Source organism: Hemiscyllium ocellatum, chromosome 3, assembly GCF_020745735.1.
Source record: "Hemiscyllium ocellatum isolate sHemOce1 chromosome 3, sHemOce1.pat.X.cur, whole genome shotgun sequence".
Classification (NCBI taxonomy): domain Eukaryota; kingdom Metazoa; phylum Chordata; class Chondrichthyes; order Orectolobiformes; family Hemiscylliidae; genus Hemiscyllium; species Hemiscyllium ocellatum.
Window position 1 is genome coordinate 78,405,066 of NC_083403.1, and position 20,164 is coordinate 78,425,229.

At 37.9% G+C, this 20,164-nt stretch overlaps 1 protein-coding gene across 14 annotated transcripts in view; it reads right to left on the reverse strand.

Annotated features, from left to right (window-relative positions):
* Positions 1 to 2,973: 2,973 nt before the first annotated feature.
* epb41l2 (erythrocyte membrane protein band 4.1 like 2) overlaps positions 2,974 to 20,164 on the reverse strand; it is a 211,670-nt gene continuing 194,479 nt past the window's right edge. For all 14 annotated transcript variants that reach the window (XM_060851227.1, XM_060851221.1, XM_060851149.1 and 11 more), the window contains 3 exons: positions 17,597 to 17,677; positions 9,160 to 9,273; positions 2,974 to 4,119 (listed from right to left, as the gene is read on the reverse strand). In XM_060851227.1, the coding sequence (XP_060707210.1) occupies positions 9,166 to 9,273; positions 17,597 to 17,677 (189 nt within the window). In that variant the 3' untranslated portion in view covers positions 2,974 to 4,119; positions 9,160 to 9,165. The remainder of the gene's footprint in view (positions 4,120 to 9,159; positions 9,274 to 17,596; positions 17,678 to 20,164) is intronic.

Sequence of the window (20,164 nt, forward strand, 5' to 3'; positions counted from 1 at the left end):
GTTTCCGTGCCGTACATCTCTCTGACTCTATGTCTGTTTTTTGGGAAGGGCCCATTTTCAGTAATCTCCGATCATGGAAACTGATGAAGGTCATTGACTCGCCCTTGGGAATCTTGACGGCCATGTGTGTGCAGCTGGTGACATCTTGTACCCGGGAAATTCTAGATACGGTGAATGAGCAAATATCCGATCTACACAATCCAGAGCCAAATCAAGTACACAAATCTTGAACAGAGCATGGGTCATCTCCTTAATGCATAAAGGGGGAATTAAATACAATATCAATTTAAAGCTGATGCAACTCTCACCACATTACTTACTAATCATAAACAAATGACCAGAAATGATAGTTCCATGCTTTAACTTGTACATAAATAACTTCAGTTCAACATTGTCAGGAAACTTCCAAATCATGCTTCTGTCAACATACAACAAACTAATTTATTTTCATGATCTGTAATAATCTGTTTTCTCAACAGTGAACAATGAGCTGGCCATCATTCAAGATTCTAAAGACATTAAGGACATTAAAAAACACACTCATCATGGTTCAACTGAATATAGAGCACGAACTACAATTTGCAGCAAGTGAATCTCAACAAAGACAGATGCTTATTTTAATAAGTAGACTGTTGTCACATTAGAACTTATTGTTCTATCACAGTTGTACGTTCCTTCAATTAAAAACAATCAAAATACGACCAATCCAATGAAATTGATAGCTTGAGAGATAACACAAACAGATATTAGTGTTGCTGCATCGGTCCATTTGATGTGTAAAATCTTCTGCAGTCAACTTTGATGGTATGATGGTTAATATTTTGAGGAGCCTCCTGTATATAGTCCATGTTTTAGGGGCTATACCATAAGTGAAAGATCGTGAATGAATGGAAGATCATGAGCTTGATTTCAGATTTAATATTAAGATTTTCACACACCTATTTCCTCCGACAACTGAAGGCTGCACCAGCATATTTTAGTCAATACTAGATTTCTCTGTCAATGTTAGTCTTTTGCAAAAGATAGCCTGCAAGATGCTAGAAACTATTCCACACTTTCCAGGTACTCATCATGAATCCTAGTCAATGGAGCTGGGGTGTGAACAGCTTGATGATTGAAGAGTTTGACCTTCTGAATGTTGACCGTGAACCCAATTTTCTCTTGTGCCTCAATATGTTAATGATTCTCTGAAGTCCAGTTTCTGACGTCACTAACAGCAGCATCATTGTATTCAACAGCTGAAGTTGAGGTGGTCTTAATTTTTGATTGGAGTCATCTGAAGTTTAATAGTTTACAGTTCATTACTAAATAAGCTGCTGCCCAACTGGGAGATTATGTCTGGTCATATGGAGAATTATCCTGGCTTAACCTAGAATTAGCTCTGTAAGAAGTCCCATTGTTCAAGATCACCACTTGCATATTACCATGAAGCAGATGAGGAAGAATTTGAGGATATTCATACTTCAGAATCGTCCAGAGTTTTGCACAGTTTACAGAGGCAAAGGTCTTTGTTCAGTCAAAAAATGGTCACCTACTTACTAATCCAATCATGTCTATCAAACTGTCCCTAAACGACAGACACAACAGAAGAGGATCCATGAAAGATCAATGTCAAGGTTCTGAAAGATCCAATCAAAAGCAACCAATTTCAACAATGTCTTTGGAATGAAAACTATGAAACTTCAATCAAAGATAGAAAATGAGCCTACAGTCCTTGGGACGTCCTTAAGCCAATTATCATCTATGCCTGTAAAGAAATACTTGGATTTTCGGTCAGGAGGTTTAATAAAAATCATGAGGATTGAAAACTAGCAAATGCAATACTGTCTCTGGCTGGCAGAATGACCCAAATCCAAAGCAAAAGAAACTTGCAATACTCACTGACATGGCATTTTCCTCTTCACAAAGACCGCTCATGATCAAAATTCTCAAGCACCAGATCTTCCAAGGTCTCAGAATGGGGGCGGGGGCAGATCTTGCAGGAAAGTGAAGTTTAAAGAAAGTTATTAAATTTTAAAGAATTGTAAACATATTGTGTAAAGAATATAGTGTTCAAACCATTCTGAATCATAGTATACTTTATAGTTGCCCCACCTCTACAGATCATGATGTAACTGAAAATTACCTGAGCAAAAGCTTAAATGTTTTAACAATTTATCCATGTTAATTTGTATTAAAGTGTTTATGGGTTTTAAGTTAAATGTTCTAATATTTCTGTGCTTGCTTTAGACTATTAATACATTGATTCATTCAGCTACATCTTACTAAAAGTAAATGCTTGAAGCATCTACAGTAGTTCTCACACAAGGCATTGTTCAAAGTGTACAGATCAATTTGTAACAACACTTGTATAAAACACAATCACGATAGAGGTAAACAATGTTTTTCGCCAAACCAAATATCTCTATGTAACTGCTCCTTTGCTTTTTCAAAATTCTGTGTCATGTTTTTGGATCTTTGATTACTTTGCTTTCTCTCTCCCCCAAGATTGTGACATCTTTCCCATTGAGGTGTCCGTATAATTTAATAATTTCATTTTCATTGCTTGTGTTTCACTATATTAGCCCTTTTACTTTTCAATATCTCCAAAGTCACAATGTGGTTCTGTCATTTTCCCTAAGTGGCGCATGAGTTACTCAGCGTCAAAGCCTAGGGTATGGAAAAATTAATGAATAATAGATTGAAAGAGAAAGTGGAACAGTATGTCAGGTAGAGAGGGACTGTCAGTAGCAGATTTAAAGTGTGCATAGAACAAGCAAAGGGAATCAAAAAGCAAAGAAACACATTTGAACTTTTTAAAAATAAATTACTACTTAAAAATTTAGTTTTGTAGCATTACAGGCAAGTATAGCAATTGAAATAATTGCCCATTAGCTGTGAAAACTTTGGTTTCCTCAAAACATCCGTGCCATTTGTACTATTTAAGGAGTTCAATAATGGAATCAAACATAGGAAAATAGAATAGTCAGAACATCATTTTTAAGCGAAATTTATTTTCAATAGCATTACATGGAGCAAGAATATCATTCAACACAACTTTGAAGCTGCTAAAATATTATTTTGCTTGCTTATCTCTATGTATGGGTCAAAAGCAATTGACAGTCAAGATTTAGTACAGTTTTCAAACAAATGCTGAAAAATTTCTGCAATAATATCTACAGAAAAGATCAAATATTAAACAGATTGTTTTTCCAAAACCTTTCTCAAACATTAGACAAAGCCATTCAAAATGCAATACAATTTGCCCATTAACTATAAAGATCATGTTTTCACATCAAGATCCAGAATGAAAAAGAATTTATAGAAATGTATTTAATATAGTGATTTTTTTTTCATTTTAAGGAAAAATGATTTAAAAGCACAAAATTTTAAGCTGCCAACCAAGTTATGTTATAGAACTGATAAGTAATTAGAAAAGTACCCCTTTTCAATATGGATCTCCCAGTTTCATGGATGACTTAAAAAAATATTATATAGTAAATGCAATATAGTGATTTTTTTTAAAAAATGGAATGATGTTTTATTTAGCATTAGGTCCTCTTTAATCTTTATTTCAGTAATAGGTAGGCTAGGAGATTCTTGATAAACACACATAATTATTTTGAACTGACATGTTAAGAGTATGAAGTGATACTGGAAAAGTTTGAACAAAGTCTTTCCATATTTCTCTTTTCCACAATATTTGGTAACTACTTGATCATGCTAAAAATGCTTCTGCAACAGGATTACACATACTTATTCATTTTTTTTGAAAGTGAACCACTTACTAAGTTAATTATGACATCCTGTACAAAACTCATCTAAAAAGATATCTACTTTTAGCCATTTTTGTATTATTTACTTGCAGTTATTAAATTCTAATGGTATACAGAAGTGATATGTTAATAAGCCATCAAATTACTAAAGAGTAAATGATCAAATTACAGACTAATGATTTTAAATAACTAACTCCAATTATGCTTTTTAGAAGGCTGCTGGCATCTTCCAATATTCGCACTATGTGTGACTTTTAGATAGGATGCTATTTGCTAATGCTCAGAGGACATTTTGTGCTACTGTTCATGGCAGTGGTCACTCTGATGGTAAAGATCGTCATTTGATTTCAGGCAATATTCATTTCTGGAAGTAAAGAACACAACATTAGTGATGTAGCATCTAAGATAACCTACAAAAACTGAAAATATCGGCATTCACAGGTTGTTCAGTGAAAGCACATTTCTGCATTTGTTCCCAATATCTGTCAGTTGCTAAGGAAAAATTCAGAATGACTGTCCTACCAGATGAGTAGTGTATAACGACTTATCTTCAGCATGTAGTCAAGTGCTGCTGATTTGTACTATACATTAAACAGAAACTGCAAAAAGTTACAACCACTCCAATATATGTAACTTCAGTTTCAAGATTTTTGTAAAAACTGTGCTGAAACCTTTGAAATTAAATTTATGTAGAAATGAAAGGTTAAAAAATACTGATAAGGCTGTAAGACGTAGGAGCAGAAGTCGGCCAATCAACCCACTGAGTTTGCTCCACTGTTTAAATGAGATCATGGCTTATCTGATAACCTTCAACTCCACTTTCCTGCTTTTACTCCATAACTTTCGATTCCCTTACTAATTAAAAATCTCACTACTTTAGCCTTGAATATATGTAAATGACATGACAGCGCTCTGTCGTAAAGAATTCCAGATTGACTACCCTCAGGAGAAGGAATTTCTCATCTCTGTCCTAAATAGGCAACTTAGTACTCTGAGATTATGTCCTAGTCTCTCCCACAGGCAAAACACCTCTCTGCATCTATCCCATCAAGGTCCCCAAGTATCACTTATGTTTCAATCTTGTCTCTTTGCATTCTTCTAAAGTCCAATGAGGAGAAAAATCCTCATAAGAAATTAATATACCATACTTAATATACCATGGAAATAACATCATACACCCTTATCAAAACTACCTATAAATTGCTCAGCAATTGTAATTTTGGATGTAGGTATGTTCGCTGAGCTGGAATGTTCATTTGCAGACATTTTGTTACTCTATTAGGTAACATCTTCGGTGGGCCTCAGGAGAAGCAATGGTGAAAATTCCTGCTTTCTATTTATGTGTTTCGGTTGGTGATGTTATTTCCTGTGGTGAAGTTACTTCCTGTTCCTTTTCTCAGGGGGTGGTAGATGGGGTCTAACTCGATGTGTTTGTTAATAGAGTTCCGGTTGGAATGCCATGCTTCTAGAAATTCTCGTGCGTGTCATTGTTTGGCTTTGTCCCATAAGAAAAATCCATCCGTCCCGGAAACAACTTCTCTGGACTGCCTCCAATACCTGCATATTTTTAGGTAAGGGGCCCAAAAGTGCTCAGTGTATTCCAGTTTAGGTATGACTGCAGCATTTTATAGTTTTAGCAAGACTTCACTATTCTTATACTCTATTCTCTTTGGGAAAAAGCAGACATTCCATTTGTCTCCCTTATTAGCCGCTGAACTTGGATGCTGGTGTTTTTGTGATTCACACACTAAGACTCAATCATTTTGACTTGCAGCATGTTGTGCTCTTTTCCTATTTAAAAACATTCAGCTCCTCTATTCTTTCTGTCAAAATGCAAAATCTCTCAATTACAAGATTACTACCAATACATCCACTACTTCTCAGCTCCTTCTTTTAAAATCCTAGGATGCACTCCAGTAGGTCCAGAGTATTTATTGGCCTATAACCCCATTTGTTTCCCAAATGTTTTTCTCTACTGATAACTATTAAGTGATATTTGCTCCTTTACTAACCCCCAGCCTTAGCTCCTTGATTATAGAGTATTTTTGGAATGCCATTAGAGTCCTTCACCATGAAAACTGATGCAAAGTAATTGTTCAACTCTTTTCTGGCTCCTCATTATTATTTCCTCAGCTCATTCTGTCAGGGACCCCCATGTTCATAGTCTTCCCTTGTTTACTTTTCATATATTTAAACAAGCTCTTACTGTCTGTTTTTATATTGCTAGTTTGCTCTGTTTATTTTCTTTTTTGATTATCTTTTGTTGGATTTTAAGGCTTTCTCAATCCTCTGATTTATCTGATAATATTTAGCTTTTTTTGTTGTTCCCTTGTCTATGCTTTTCTTTAACTTCTCATACTTGCTCCATATTCTAGTTTTGAACTTACTGCTTAGACCTTCCCCAGTGATCTATCGTAATAGAATAGTAAGATGAACATAGTTAGTTAAATTAGATAAAGCCTATTATGAATATAGATTCCTTTTGTCCAAGAGGTAACCCGTAGATCTGAAGCGCTCTCTTCAATGTACAAAATAAATAACTTCCAAATTAGACCAGTCTTTTATATGATACCTAATTTCCCAAACTGACTTTGAAAGTAATTTAGCCTGAAACCCCTGTTGCCACTTCTTTTAACTAAATCATATCAGACTACACAAATGTCTTCCTTTCCCAGAATCTTCTTATGCTGTGTTTCTCCTTAGTTTAAATTTGTCAGCTATATTGAATTGCTTTGAATCTGTGTACCACTGCAAAGTTTCAATACTTAATATACCATGGAAATAACATCATACACCCTTATCAAAACTACCTATAAATTGCTCAGCAATTGTAATTTTGGATGTAGGTATGTTCGCTGAGCTGGAATGTTCATTTGCAGACATTTTGTTACTCTACTAGGTAACATCTTCGGTGGGCCTCAGGAGAAGCAATGGTGAAAATTCCTGCTTTCTATTTATATGTTTCAGTTGGTGATGTTATTTCCTGTGGTGAAGTTACTTCCTGTTCCTTTTCTCAGGGGGTGGTAGATGGGGTCTAACTCGATGTGTTTGTTAATAGAGTTCTGGTTGGAATGCCATGCTTCTAGAAATTCTCGTGCGTGTCATTGTTTGGCTTTGTCCCAGTCAAAGTGGTGTCCTTCCTCATCCGTATGTGTTTTCCTGTAGGAAAACACCACATACGGACCAAATATTGAACTACAAAAGCAATCACCCCAACACCCACAAATGAAGCTGTATCAGAACATTGTGTCAATGAGCCAACGCACACTGCAGCACAGAGGAACTACACAGAGCAGAGGAAAATCACCTATACCGTGTATTCAAAAAGAATGGGTACCCAATGAACACAGTCCGCCGATTTCTCAGCAACAAACCCAAATAAACAGTCAAGACACATCCAGAAACCCTAGCCGCTCTCCCCTACATCAAAGACATCTCTGAAATGACTGCCAGACTACTCACACTCCTTGGCGCCATGGTAGCCCACAAATCCACCAACACCAATCCACCAGCAGCTAATGAACTTAAAAGACCCTATACAGACAATGGGCAAAACTAATGTCATTTACAAAATACACCTTGTTACAAGGACTGTAACAAATACTACATTGGACAAACAGGCAGAAAACTAGCCACCAGGATGCATGAACACCAACTAGCCACAAAATGACATGACCTCTCTCACTAGTATCCTCACATAAGGATGAGGAAGGACACCACTTTGACTGGGACAACACATCCGTCTTAGGACAAGTCAAACAAAGACATGCACAAGAATTCCTAGAAATATGACATTCCAACCGGATTTCTATCAACAAACACAGAGTTAGACCCCATCTACCACCCCTGAGAAAAGACACCAGAAGTGACTTCACCACAGGAAATAACATCACCACAGGAAATGACATAACCAACCCAAAGAAACCCAACCAAATAAATAGAAAGCAGGAATTTTCAGCATTGCTTGGGTTGAGGCCCACTGAAGATGTTACCCAGTAGGGTAACAAAACATCTGGAAATGAACCTTCCAGCTCAGCGAGCAAACCTACATCCAAAACCTCAACCTGAGCTACAAATCTTCTCAAAACTGGCTATTTGTAATTTTGTGTATTTGCCATTTTTTTTGGTAAAATTATGTTCTTATTCCTATTTTCAGTTGATTCACTTTAAAGAATCAAAACTATCAGTGGTTCCACTGAGGAGGCCCTTAGTAAACTGTAAATATTTCTGAAGTGAAACTCCGGTGACACCAAAACATTTTTCTCCTTCCCACTAGCAAGAACGCTGTTGCCACTTCGATATACATTTTCACTTGCCATAGAGTCAATGTGTTAGATCAGTAGTTTTCTTGAAAGCAATACTTCCTTAAAACAGTGCATTGTGTTTTTCAACATTTACTGTCAATAATGTTGATACAGTATCACACATTTGTAATCAATCCACTGAAGAAAGAGATGTTTGCTAGCAATAAGTAATTTTAAAAGGAAGCTTTGGAGACAACCCAGTTTTAAAAAAAGCATCAAATCTCAAATACAAATTTCTGCAATTTACAATAGGGTGATAGTTAAATAAGACTGCTTTTTAAAAGATTTTGGGGCACAGTCCTTTAGTCTGAGAACTCTATTCATCCATATGTTATCACTGTGACTTAAACACACTTCTAACGACAGATGTTCTATGAAGAAAACTACAACATTTACAGCCAAGGATTTTGTAATGAATTGCAAAAACAGAAATCATACAACTTAAATATGAAATCTAATGTAACTGAAACTCCTTAAATACATACTGCAGTATTTCTCATTTAACTTGAAGGTAACCAATTAATTGCAGGAGGGAAGCCAAAAGGGTGGAAATTGGGCTCAATTTTGGTAAAGGCCACTGATTTAACTAGCGAGGATGTGAAAACTATCTGGTTTGTTAAAATGTTATTATAATTTGAGAATTATGATATAAAATTGCAGTCATTATTTTCTACTGCATTTCAGTTAACAATTTATTTCTGACTTTTCAGATAAAATACACATAAAATTGTGCTAGCCAAATTTCTGACCAGTAATTTTAAATGTTTCTCTAATTGTTTTGGAATGTTTATTGAGACCTAGTTGAGTCCAGTGTTCAGTTAATACTTTGCCATAATTTTGATTCAACCATTTGAAGCATATTAAGGTCAACTGTAGTATTATGACTTTGATCAGACAAAATTTAAAAAAAAGGTGGACTTACTGCCAGATATTGCTGGCTAGGAAGCAATTAAGGATAAAAACATGATCATAACCTGCATACATCCCTAAATAGAAAAAGAAAGTCTGTCTAGAAAAATAATGACATGTTGTAAATAACATTATATTTGCTCTCACTATGTATTAAGTTTGCTGTCTCAGTAGATGTTGTGGTCCCTTACCTTAACTCATTCATCGCCATCCTCAGTGAGCTCTGTTTCTTTATGTACCACTACCCTGGTGACTGACATGTCTGGATGCTGCTCTTTGGCTTCTTTTATTGCCTGGGCCAAGGCCTACCAGAATTACAAACAATATTAATGCATTGGGGAAAGAAAACAAGTCAAAATACGCAACAAACAATGGCATAATTAAACTAAGTTAAACTTACAACATTTGTAGGGTAAAATAAACAGTATTTATTAAACACAATTTAATCTTGTATGAAAGATCTTAAAATCGGAAAACAATTTTTTAAAAAGTTACTTACTGATAATGAACTAACCAATTTCCAAATAAAAGCGTCTTTCATAAATCAGCTATTGCACAAATGTCCATTTAAAACCAGTGTGCTTACCCCTATCAGAACATGTTTCTGGAGTGATGGAACAGGTTTTGTCACACACTTCTTGATAAAAACATACATCTACAGACTTGGCCCAATGACAAGCTCATTTAAAATCAATATTCCACCTTTAAGAAATATGGACCAGAGGGGTTAGGCTGGACTTCTTTCAAAGTAGTTCCTCCAATCCACAACTTAAGGAGATATATATTAGTTGGATGACCAGATGCTTGGTCAGAGGGATAGTTTTTAAGGAGGCATCCGTAAGTTTGCTGAAGTAGAAGAACGGCAGGGAGGTTGAGGAAGGAAATTCCAGAACTTAGCACTTTAGTCACAGTCACATAAATGGTGGAACATTTAAAATTGGGATGCACATGTGGTCAGAACTAGATAAGTGTAGATATCTGAGATGTTATAAGGTTGCATGAGAATAGAGACATAGGGAAGGGGCTGAGACTTTGGAGGGATTTTAAAGGAGGAAGAAAATTTCAGGTGCCAATGCAGTGAGTATAAGGCTGAATTAAGCTTGCAGAGTTTTAGATGAGATCAGACATTTGAAGGAGACAAAATAGAAGCCTGGCCAGAATATTATGTCTAGTGCTAATAAAAGCATGGGTGACAGTTTCAGCACATTTGGGGATGGTGGTTGGTGTTCACCAATGGCTAATATTATGAAGGTAGTGGATGACATTTCTGATGGAATCTGACATGTGTGCAGCAGGCCTGATGGACTGAATGGCCTACCTGCTAGTCGTACATGTTTAAATATTCTCAGGTCACAGTAAAATTGGATGATGCAGTTGTGGCAACTTTGGCTCAGCCAAACCAAGGGGTGGAGGTGATGTATTAGAATTGAAAAAAGAGAATGGGTTTGTTGAAGGGGCTTTAATTTAAAAAATTCAATTTCTACTGCTAAATTGGAGGAAAACTCAGTACATTAGAGGCCAGACTGCATAAAAATCTGCATGGGGAGAAGGAGACCAGTGGTAGTCGTAGAGTGAACAGAAGTCAACAGCTCTTTGTGAGGTCATGTACTTGTGAAAATATTGTATAATACCATTTATCATCAACATTCTGCCCTTTGGTAAAATCATCTAAAAATATCACATCAAGTTTCACATGTTTGCTGTCAATTCCCAACAATGCTTCACTACAGGAACAAACATTTCCAATGGTAGGGTTCAGTGAACATGGAGTCACAGAGGACTACAGCATTGAAAGACATGCTTTGTGTCCCTTCAAATCTGAACTGGTCAACATCAAGCACTACTTGTTCTAATCCCAATTTCCAGCAGTTGGCCCATGAATTATGCTTTGGCTTTGCATGTTCACATCTAAGTGTTTCTTGGCTATTTTGAAGGTTTCTGCCTCTATCACCATTACAGGCAGTAAGTTCCAGATTCCCACCACCCTTTGAGTGAAAAGAATCTTCCTTATATCACCTCTAAATCTCTTGTCCCTTCCCTTAAATCTATGCTTATTGTTCACTGATCCCTACATCAAGGGGAAAAGCTCATTTCTGCAGTAAAGTATTGTTCAGGATTGACAGCATACGTCAAAATTGATGTGACAATTTTTGGATAATTTTACTGAGGAACAGAATGTCAATGATAAATAGTATTCAAAGAGTACTTTCACATCTTGCAAAGTATTTTATAGCTATGAAGTAACTTTTTTTGAAATGTGGTCATTATGTAATGCAAGAAATGTGACAGTAAATTGCAATCAACAAACTCCTGTCAACAGCGATAGTCTTAATTAGACTAGATGGTGACAAAATGATTACTGTAATGTAGAATGAGGGATAAATATTGGTCAGGACACCAGGAATAACTACCCTTCTCTTCTTCAATGTAGACTTGTAGGATCTTTAACATCTGTCTGAGCAGGTAGACAGGGCTTGTACTTAACAACTCATCTGAAAGACTGTTTCTCTCAAATAGTACAACAAACCCTGAAAAATGCAAATAATTGTCAGGCTCTCATTTGTTTTTTGCTGAAACTCAGATGCAGGACCAGAACCAGAAGTCAGAATCTTGTGATTTAGTTGTGCGTGGCCTCAACTGCAATGAAAAGGGGAAAAGGAATGACACTAAGTAATGTTGCAGGTCAGGAAGGTAAGTAACTGCAGGAGATTCTCTGATTGCAATAGGTCAGGGAAAGGTGATTCCTGAAGAAGAGCTCATGTTTGAGGCGTCAATTCTCCTGCTCCTCGGATGCTGCCTGTCCAGCTGTGCCTTTCCAGCAGTACATGCTTCGACGTTGATCTCCAGCATCTGCAGTGCTCACTTCCTCCCAGGGAAAGGTGAAACGAAGTTGGAATGTCAACCAATCCTGAACAATGCTTTACTACAGAAATTAACTTTTTCCCTAGACGTAGGGATAAATGAACAGTAAGCATACATTTTAAGGGAAGGGGCAGGAAATTTAGACGTGATGTAAGGAAGATTATTTTCACTCAGAGGGAACCTGGAACTCACTGCTTCTAAGGTTGGTAGAGGCAGATATCTTCATACCATTTAAGACATATATAGGCCAAATGCAAGAAAATGAGACTAGATTAGTTTGGGAAACTTGATCGGCATGGATACGTTGGATTGAAGGGACTGCTTCTATGCTGTATGAGGACAGTCCCATTGAATTAAACAATACAGGAAAGCGGAAGAAGATAGACAGTATGATCGAGTGACATATTGTACCTTCACATTGTGAAATAAAGCAGATAATCAACCGTTTATCTGAGGCTTTATCAAATGTTTTTTCAACAATTCAAGTATTCAATTCAAGAGATTGAAGTAATACATGTGTCCAAGACACAATGCTACTATTAGGCTTTTCTTTAGCATTTCTCTAAATTCAAAGCATAATGCTGAGCCAGAAGTGAAACTGTTTACTTCGACCACACCAAGAAAAAAAAATTGCAATAATCCAACACTACACTTAAGAAATGGTACCAGATATTGAAGGAAGTGGAAATGGAAATTGCAGAAGTACTGGTAAGGGTCTTTCAATCTTCCCTGGATTTGGAGTGGTGCATTGGACATTATGCTCTTGTTCAAAAAAGCTTGTAAAGATTGGCCCAGCAATTACAGATCAGTAAGTTTAACATCAAAGCCAAGGAAATTTCTAGAAACATTGATTTGGTACAAAATTGTTATGTGGAAAAATGTGGGTTGAATTGGGAAGAGAAAACCGTACCTCACTAACTTAAGGCTTTTTTTAAAAGAGAAGTTTAATAAGGCTAATGATGTGATATAGATGAATTATAAAAGATGTCTTTTACAATGCCATAAAATAGGCTTGTAGGAAGAGTTATAGATCATGGAATAAAATGAGCAACGTGGACAAAAATTGGCTGAGGGATAAGAAACAGGGAGCAATAGTTAACAGATACCTTTTGGACTGAAAGGAGGTTTGCAGTGGAGTTGCTCAAAGACTGGTATTGAGATTCCTTTGTTTTCTCCTGATATCTAAATCTTGGTGTGCATGGGACAATTTCAAACTTTACAGATGACACAAAACCTGGGAGAATTATAAACTGAATAGTTTACAGTGTAGTGTGGAATAGTGTAGAACTCCTGAACGACATGGACAATTTAATGAAATACAATGCAGAACAAATGTGGTACAAAGAACATGGAGAAACAACATAAAATAAAAGGTGCTATTCTAAAGGGACAGGAGCAGAAAAAACCCTGTGTATACATGCACCTAAGTCATTAAAGGTGGCAGGACAGGTAGAGGGAACTGTTAATAAATCATACAGTGTTCAAGGATTTATTAATAGGTACACAGAGTACAAGAGCAGAAAGATTCAAATGAACTTACATTAACCATTAGTTAGCCTCAGATGAGTATTTTGAGTACATTTAGCTGCCACATTAAAGGAAGAATGTGAATGCTTTGAAGAGAGTGCAGAAGAATGATTACAGGGATAAAACACTTCAGTTACGTGGTTAGACTGGAGAAATTGAGAAATTGTTTTCCTTGGAGAGGAGATTTAACAGAAGCTGTCAAAATCATGAGGAGAATGGATAAAGCAGTGAGAAACTGAAAGGCTGGTCGTTGCATTAATCAACTCCAGCTTCCCCACTACTCTTGACCCACTCCAATTTGCCAATCGGACGAACAGATCCACATCAGATGCCATACCACGTGCCCTTCACTCAACTTGAACATCTTGACACCAAGAACAGCTACGGAAGAATCCTACCCCATTGACGACAGTTCAGCCTTCAACACTATTATCCCCTCGAGACTGATCATTAAACTTAGTGATCTCGGACTAAGCCCCATTCTCTGCAACTGGATCCTCAGTTTCCTGACCTACAGGCCACAATCAATGAAGATTGGGGACAATATTTTGTTCTCACTCAACACTGGAGCCCCTGAGGAGTGAGTACTCAGCCTCCTACTGTACTCACTATATACCCATGACTGCGTCGCCTAATACCAGACTAATGCCATTTACAAGTTCGCTAATGACACCACCATAATCGGTCGAATCTCAGGTGGCAACAAAACAGACTACAGATAGGCTGTAAAAGACCTGGGAAAATGGTGCACTGAGAACAACCTAGCTCTCAATGCTAGCAAAACCAAGGAACTCATTATTGACCTTTGGCAGGATGTTACTCATGCCCCCCTACACATTAACAGCACAGAGGTGGAAGGCGTAGAGAGTGTCAAGCTCCTGGAAGTGGTCATCCACAATATGCTTTGTTGGAATCTTCATGTGGATGCATTGGTTACAAATTCCCAACATCCCCTCTTCCTCAGGCAGCTGAGGAAATTTGGCATGACGGCGAATACCCTTGCCAATGTTTATAGGTGCGCCATAGAGAGCATTCTGTCTGAATGTATCACTACCTGCTATGGCAACTGTACCATTCCAAATCGGAGACAGCTACAGAGAGTGGTGAGCCTAGACCGGACAATCACAAACGCCAACTTCCCATCTATAGAATCCATCTACCAGGCCCGCTGTCAAGGAAAGGCTACCGACATTCTCAAGATCCATCCCACCCTGGCAATGTTTTTCTACAACCTCTACCACTGGGGAGAAGGTACAGAAGCTTGAACACATGCACCAGCTGGTTTTGTAACAGTTTCTACCCTACTGTTGTTAGAATACTGAATGCACTCACAAACCCTTAACATTCGCCTGTACCTGTGTTTTTGATTTGGCCGCTCTTTACCTATTATTTACCATCTATGCTATTTAACTATGTGATCTGTCTGCATTGCTCCCAAGACAATGTTTTTCACTGTGCCTCGGTACATGTGACGATAAGTTCAATTCAATTCGATTCAAACTGTTCTTGCTCACAAACGGATCAAGAACCAGAGAGCAGTTATTTCACACTGCGAGTGATTGGGTCAGAGATACACTGCCTGTGAGTGTGCTGGACGCAGGTTCAAGCGATGCATTAAAAGAGGGTTTGGATGACTATTTATATGAGTTAGTAAGGATTTGGATGTGAGCATAACAGGTATAGTTAGTAGGTTTGCAGATGACACCAAAATTGGAGGTGTAGCGGACAGCCAAGAAGGTTACCTCAGATTACAATGGGATCTTGTTAATATGGGCAAAAGGACTGCGAAGTGGCAGAAGGAGTTAAATTTAGATAAATGACAGGTGCTGCATTTATGGGAAAGCAAATCTTAGCAGGACTTATACACTTAATGGTAAGGTCCTAGGGAGTGTTGCTGAACAAAGAGACCTTGGGGTGCAGGTTCATAGTTGCTTGAAAGTGAAGTCGCAGGTAGATAGGATAGTGAAGGCAGCATTTGGTATGCTTTCCTTTACTGGTCAGAGTATTGAGTACAGGAGTTGGGAGTCATGTTGCAGCTGTACAGGACATTGGTTAGGCCACTTTTGGAATATTGCGTGCAATTCTGGTCTCCTTCCTCTCGGAAGGATGTTGTGAAACTTGAAAGGGCTCAGAAAAGATTTACAAGGATGTTGCCGAGGTTGGAGGATTTGAGCTATAGGGTGAGGTTGAATAGGCTGGGGCTGTTTTCCCTAGAGTTTGAGGGGCATGGATCAAATAAATAGACAAACTCTTTTCCCTGGAGTGGAGGAATTCAGAACTAGAGGGCATAGGTTTAGGGTGAGAGTAGAAAGATATAAAAGAGAACCAAGATATAAAAGAGGGGCAACGTTTTCACTCAGAGGGTAGAGCGTATACGGAGTGAGCTGCCAGAGGAAGTGATGGAGGCTAGTACAATTGCAACACTTAAAAGGCATCTGGATGGGTAAATGAATAGGAAGAGTTTAGAGGGATATGGGCTGGGTGCATGCAGGTGGGACTAGATTGCTTTGGGATATCTGGTCAGCATGGAAAAATTGGACCAAAGGATCTGTTTCCATGCTGTACATCTCTATGACTCTACTATTGCAGAAGGTTTAGACCTGAAACCTTGACTCCCCTTCTCCTTGATGCTGCTTGACCTGCTTTTTCAAGCTCCACTCTTTATCTACCATTTTATATATAAACGATGCAGGGGTTCTAGGCAGGACAAAGTTAAAATGTTCAGAGAGCTGGGGTGGACATGACGGACCTAATGGTTTCCTTCTGCACTGCAACAGTTGTGTGATTCTGAGAGAGGAAGCACTGACTGTCTGATAACCTTGTGAATTCTTTCTAACATTTGCACAAATTTCAGACTGGGGATGGCAATCCACCAAAACTTCAAACATTGGGAATATTTTTCTATGTCTTATGAATTTGCATTGTGAATTTAAATTAGCAAAACCATTTAAAGCACATTGAGATTTTTTTTTCACTGATGAGGATTAGTACTCAATTAAACAGTTCACACATCAATCCTGGAAAAGCATCCTCTAAGCATACAAAATAGTCATTGAATTTCTTCAAAATTCTTCAAAAATGTAGAAAAGTTACAAATAGCACAGAAATAATGTACAGTTTAAACAAAAATTAGAAAGTTATGGTTGTGATTCATGTGGACAATTAAATTTTAACTCCCATTATCTAACTATGATACACCAGACCTTCCAAATGGCAAGAAACATGAACTAAAATGGCTGCAGTGGTCACTTGACCACAGACTAGGGCAAGCATAGAAAGACCCATGTGGAACAAACTAAACCATCCTGAAGATAAATTACCATTTTCACCTGGCAAACAAATTAAGAAATTTGCAACCCTAGTTTAATATATATGTGTAAATTTCACAATTAGGAATTTAAAGACACACTCATCAATTCTCTGACTTAGAAAGACATTGGAGCTAACCTGAACAATATAAACTGAACAATATTCCAGCAGTTGGTTTTGAGCAGCAGAACACAAAGTAGGAAAATTAACTGGTGACAATAAGAAATCTTATCTCAGAATACAGCAGCTGTAGAGAAAATAATGCGGAAAAACAAGTCTTCACCGAGACTACAAGCATTATACAGATTCATCTGCTGCTACAGATCCAAAATTCAAAGTCAAAATTGACCAACTCATACAATGCTCAGGTTTTAAAGCAAAACTCCCACGAATATAGATTAACTAACCTGAGGATGTTTTACAATAGTTCAAAAGTACTCATTGGCTCAAAGACACAAGTATTTAGTTTTTCACTTTAATAGTAGTGACAAGGATTACATGGAATTACAGGTTTATTTATTCTTTAACATTTGACATAGAATTACAGGCAATAAGTATTGACATCAACATGAATCACTCCAAAATTATGTAATCGTTCCAGTAAACTCATTTAACCCAAACTGAACTCTAACATTTAGATGAGAAAATATTGCATAACTTGTTTAACTCACTTAAATATTTCACAAATAAAAATTCTAGGTACAGAAAATTCAAAAGTATCTCGGATTGTAAATATTGAAAATTCCATCAAAAAGCTTAAAATTCTGCATTAAAATTAGTCAACATTAATCTGCTCCCATATATTAATTCAAGATACATAACTTTTATTCTACTCGCAATTTATTACTGATCCACTGCTAGGTTACTTCAAAAATATTTGAAATACAAGCTAATTTGTAAAATACATATGAAAGGTAAAATAAAACTGACCTGATCATGGTCAATGTCGGTATCCCCTGTGATAACAATTCGCTTTTCAATTCTTGTTTCAGAGACTCCACCTTTCACAGTCTGAGGATAAATTCAGAGTATGTCAGTGTTGTTTTTTTTCTCCCCCCTCCCCACGATTATGATGATGTAAAATTGAAGTCACTTTTGTAGCCAGTTTCAGTAGGCTGGATTTTGCTCTCTGTAATGAATACAGTAGCTAAGCCATTCATTATGCTCACTCAAGGGGAGGCGGGAGTGTGAAAGAGTTTGGACAAGCAAGGGTGAGATAGAATTTACAGCGAAGAAAGCAAATTTCTTCACTCAGAGCTGGAATTCTTGAAATTCTCTTTTCCAATGGATTGTGGGTGTTCCATGATTAGAGGCTCAAATAGAGAGATTGAGTGTCTCAAGCAATCAAGGGCAAAGGGATGTGGAGTTCAGGCTGATCAGCCATGATCATACTGAATGATAGAGCAGGTATCAGGCCAATATAATCTTCTCCTGATATTGCTTATGTTGTTAGGTTCTTTTAGCTGCTGCATCATGATCTCAGGTTTCTCTTACAGCTATATCCTTAGCCCCCCCCCCCTATTTCTTATTTCACTGCTAAACCTGGGAAATAAAATCTAAAAATACAGCATTAGTTTTCATTCTGATTAGAGTTGATTTAGCAGTTTGGATCAGAAATTGGCTAGTTGAAAGAAGACAGAGGTTGGTGGTTAATGTGAAATGCTCACCCTGGAGCTCAGTTACCAGTGGTATGCCACAAGGATCTGTTTTGGGGCCACTGATGTTTGCTATTTTCATAAGTGGATGTAGGCATAGAAGGATGGGTTAGTAAATTTGCGGATTGACACTAAGGGAGGCAGAGTTGTGGATAGTGCCGAAGCTGTTATGGGTTACAGAGGGACATGGATAAGAGGCAGAGCTGGGCTGAGAAGTGGCAAATGGAGTTTAATGCAGAAAAATGTGAGGTAGCTCAATTCAGTGGTAGTAACAGGAATGCAGAGTACTGGGCTAATGGTAAAGTTAGTGGCAGTGTAGACAACAGAGAGATCGGTGTGTCCAGCTGCATAAATCCCTGAAAATCCAGGTTGATAGTGTTGTTCAGAAGGCACATGATGTGTTGACGTTTTTTAGGTGTGGGGGATTGAGTTTTGGAGCCACAAGATCATGCTTCAGCTGTACAAGACACTGCTGAGGCCACAACTGGAGTATTGCATACAGTTCTGGACACCGCATTACAGGAAGGCCGTGGAAGCTTTGAAAAGGCTTCAGAGGAGATTTACTATAGTGTTGCCTGCATGGAAGGAAGGTCATATAAGGAAAGGCTGAGGGAACGGAGGCTGCTTTCGTTGGAGAGATGATGATTGAGAGGTGACTCAATCGAGAGTATAAGATAATCAGAAGGTTAGATAGTGTGGACAGTGAGACCCTTTTTCCTAGGATGGTGAAGGCTAACATGAGGGGGCATAGCTTTAAATTGAGGGGTGATAGTCTTAGGACAGATATCAGGGTAGTTTCTTTACTCAGATTAGTAGGGCGTGGAGCAGCCTGCCTGCAACAGTAGTAGACTCGCCAACGTTAAGGGAATTTAAATGGGCATTAGACACATGTGTGGATAATAATGGAACTGTGGAGGTAAGATAGGCAGCAGGTTCATTTCACAAATCGACGTAACATCAAGAGCTAAAGGGACTGTACCGAGCTGTGATGTTCTATGTTCTAACACCCAAGATCTACTTCACTACCATCTCTTACATCCTCCAATGCATTTCATGATCGATATTAGATGAAAAAAACTTTCCTCCAATTAAATATTGGAAAGACAGAAGCAATGTCTTTGATTCTCATACAACTGTTTCCGAGTACTGACTTTTCCAGGAATTGTTTGAAGTTGGACCAGGCACTGGTGTCATATTTGCTGCCAAACAGAGTGTTCTTTTTTAATTCACTCATTGGATATGGGCATACTAAAGTGCCCATCTCTAATTGCCCTTGAGGTGGTGACAAGCTGCCTTCTTGAATCACTGAGTTCCAGGTGTGATAGATACACCTACAATTTTGTTCAGGAAAGAACTCCAGAATTTTGACTCAGCACTGAAGGAACAGCAATATACTTCCAAGTCAGGATAGTGAGTGACTTGCAGGGGAACTTGCAGATGGTGGTTTTTCCAGGTACCTGCTGCTTTGTCCTTCTAGTTGGTAATAGTCATGGATTTGGAAGATACTGTTCAAGAGGCTTGATGTATTTTAACAGTGCATCATTTAGACATCTACATAGCGGCTACTGAACATCAGTGGTGGAGTGATGAATGCTTATGGAGGTGACACCAATCAAGTGAGCTGCTTCATTCTAGATGGTGTCAAGCTCCTTTAGTGTGATTGCAGCTCCACTCATCCAGACATGTGGGAAATATTCAGTCACACTTCTGACTTATGCTTTGTAGTTGGAGGACAGGCTTTGGAAAGTCAGGAGATGCGTTACTTCTTGCACTTTTCCTATTTATTTTTCTAATTTCCTCCACCCTCCCCCCCCCCCCCACACAAGAATTTGTAATTAAGAAT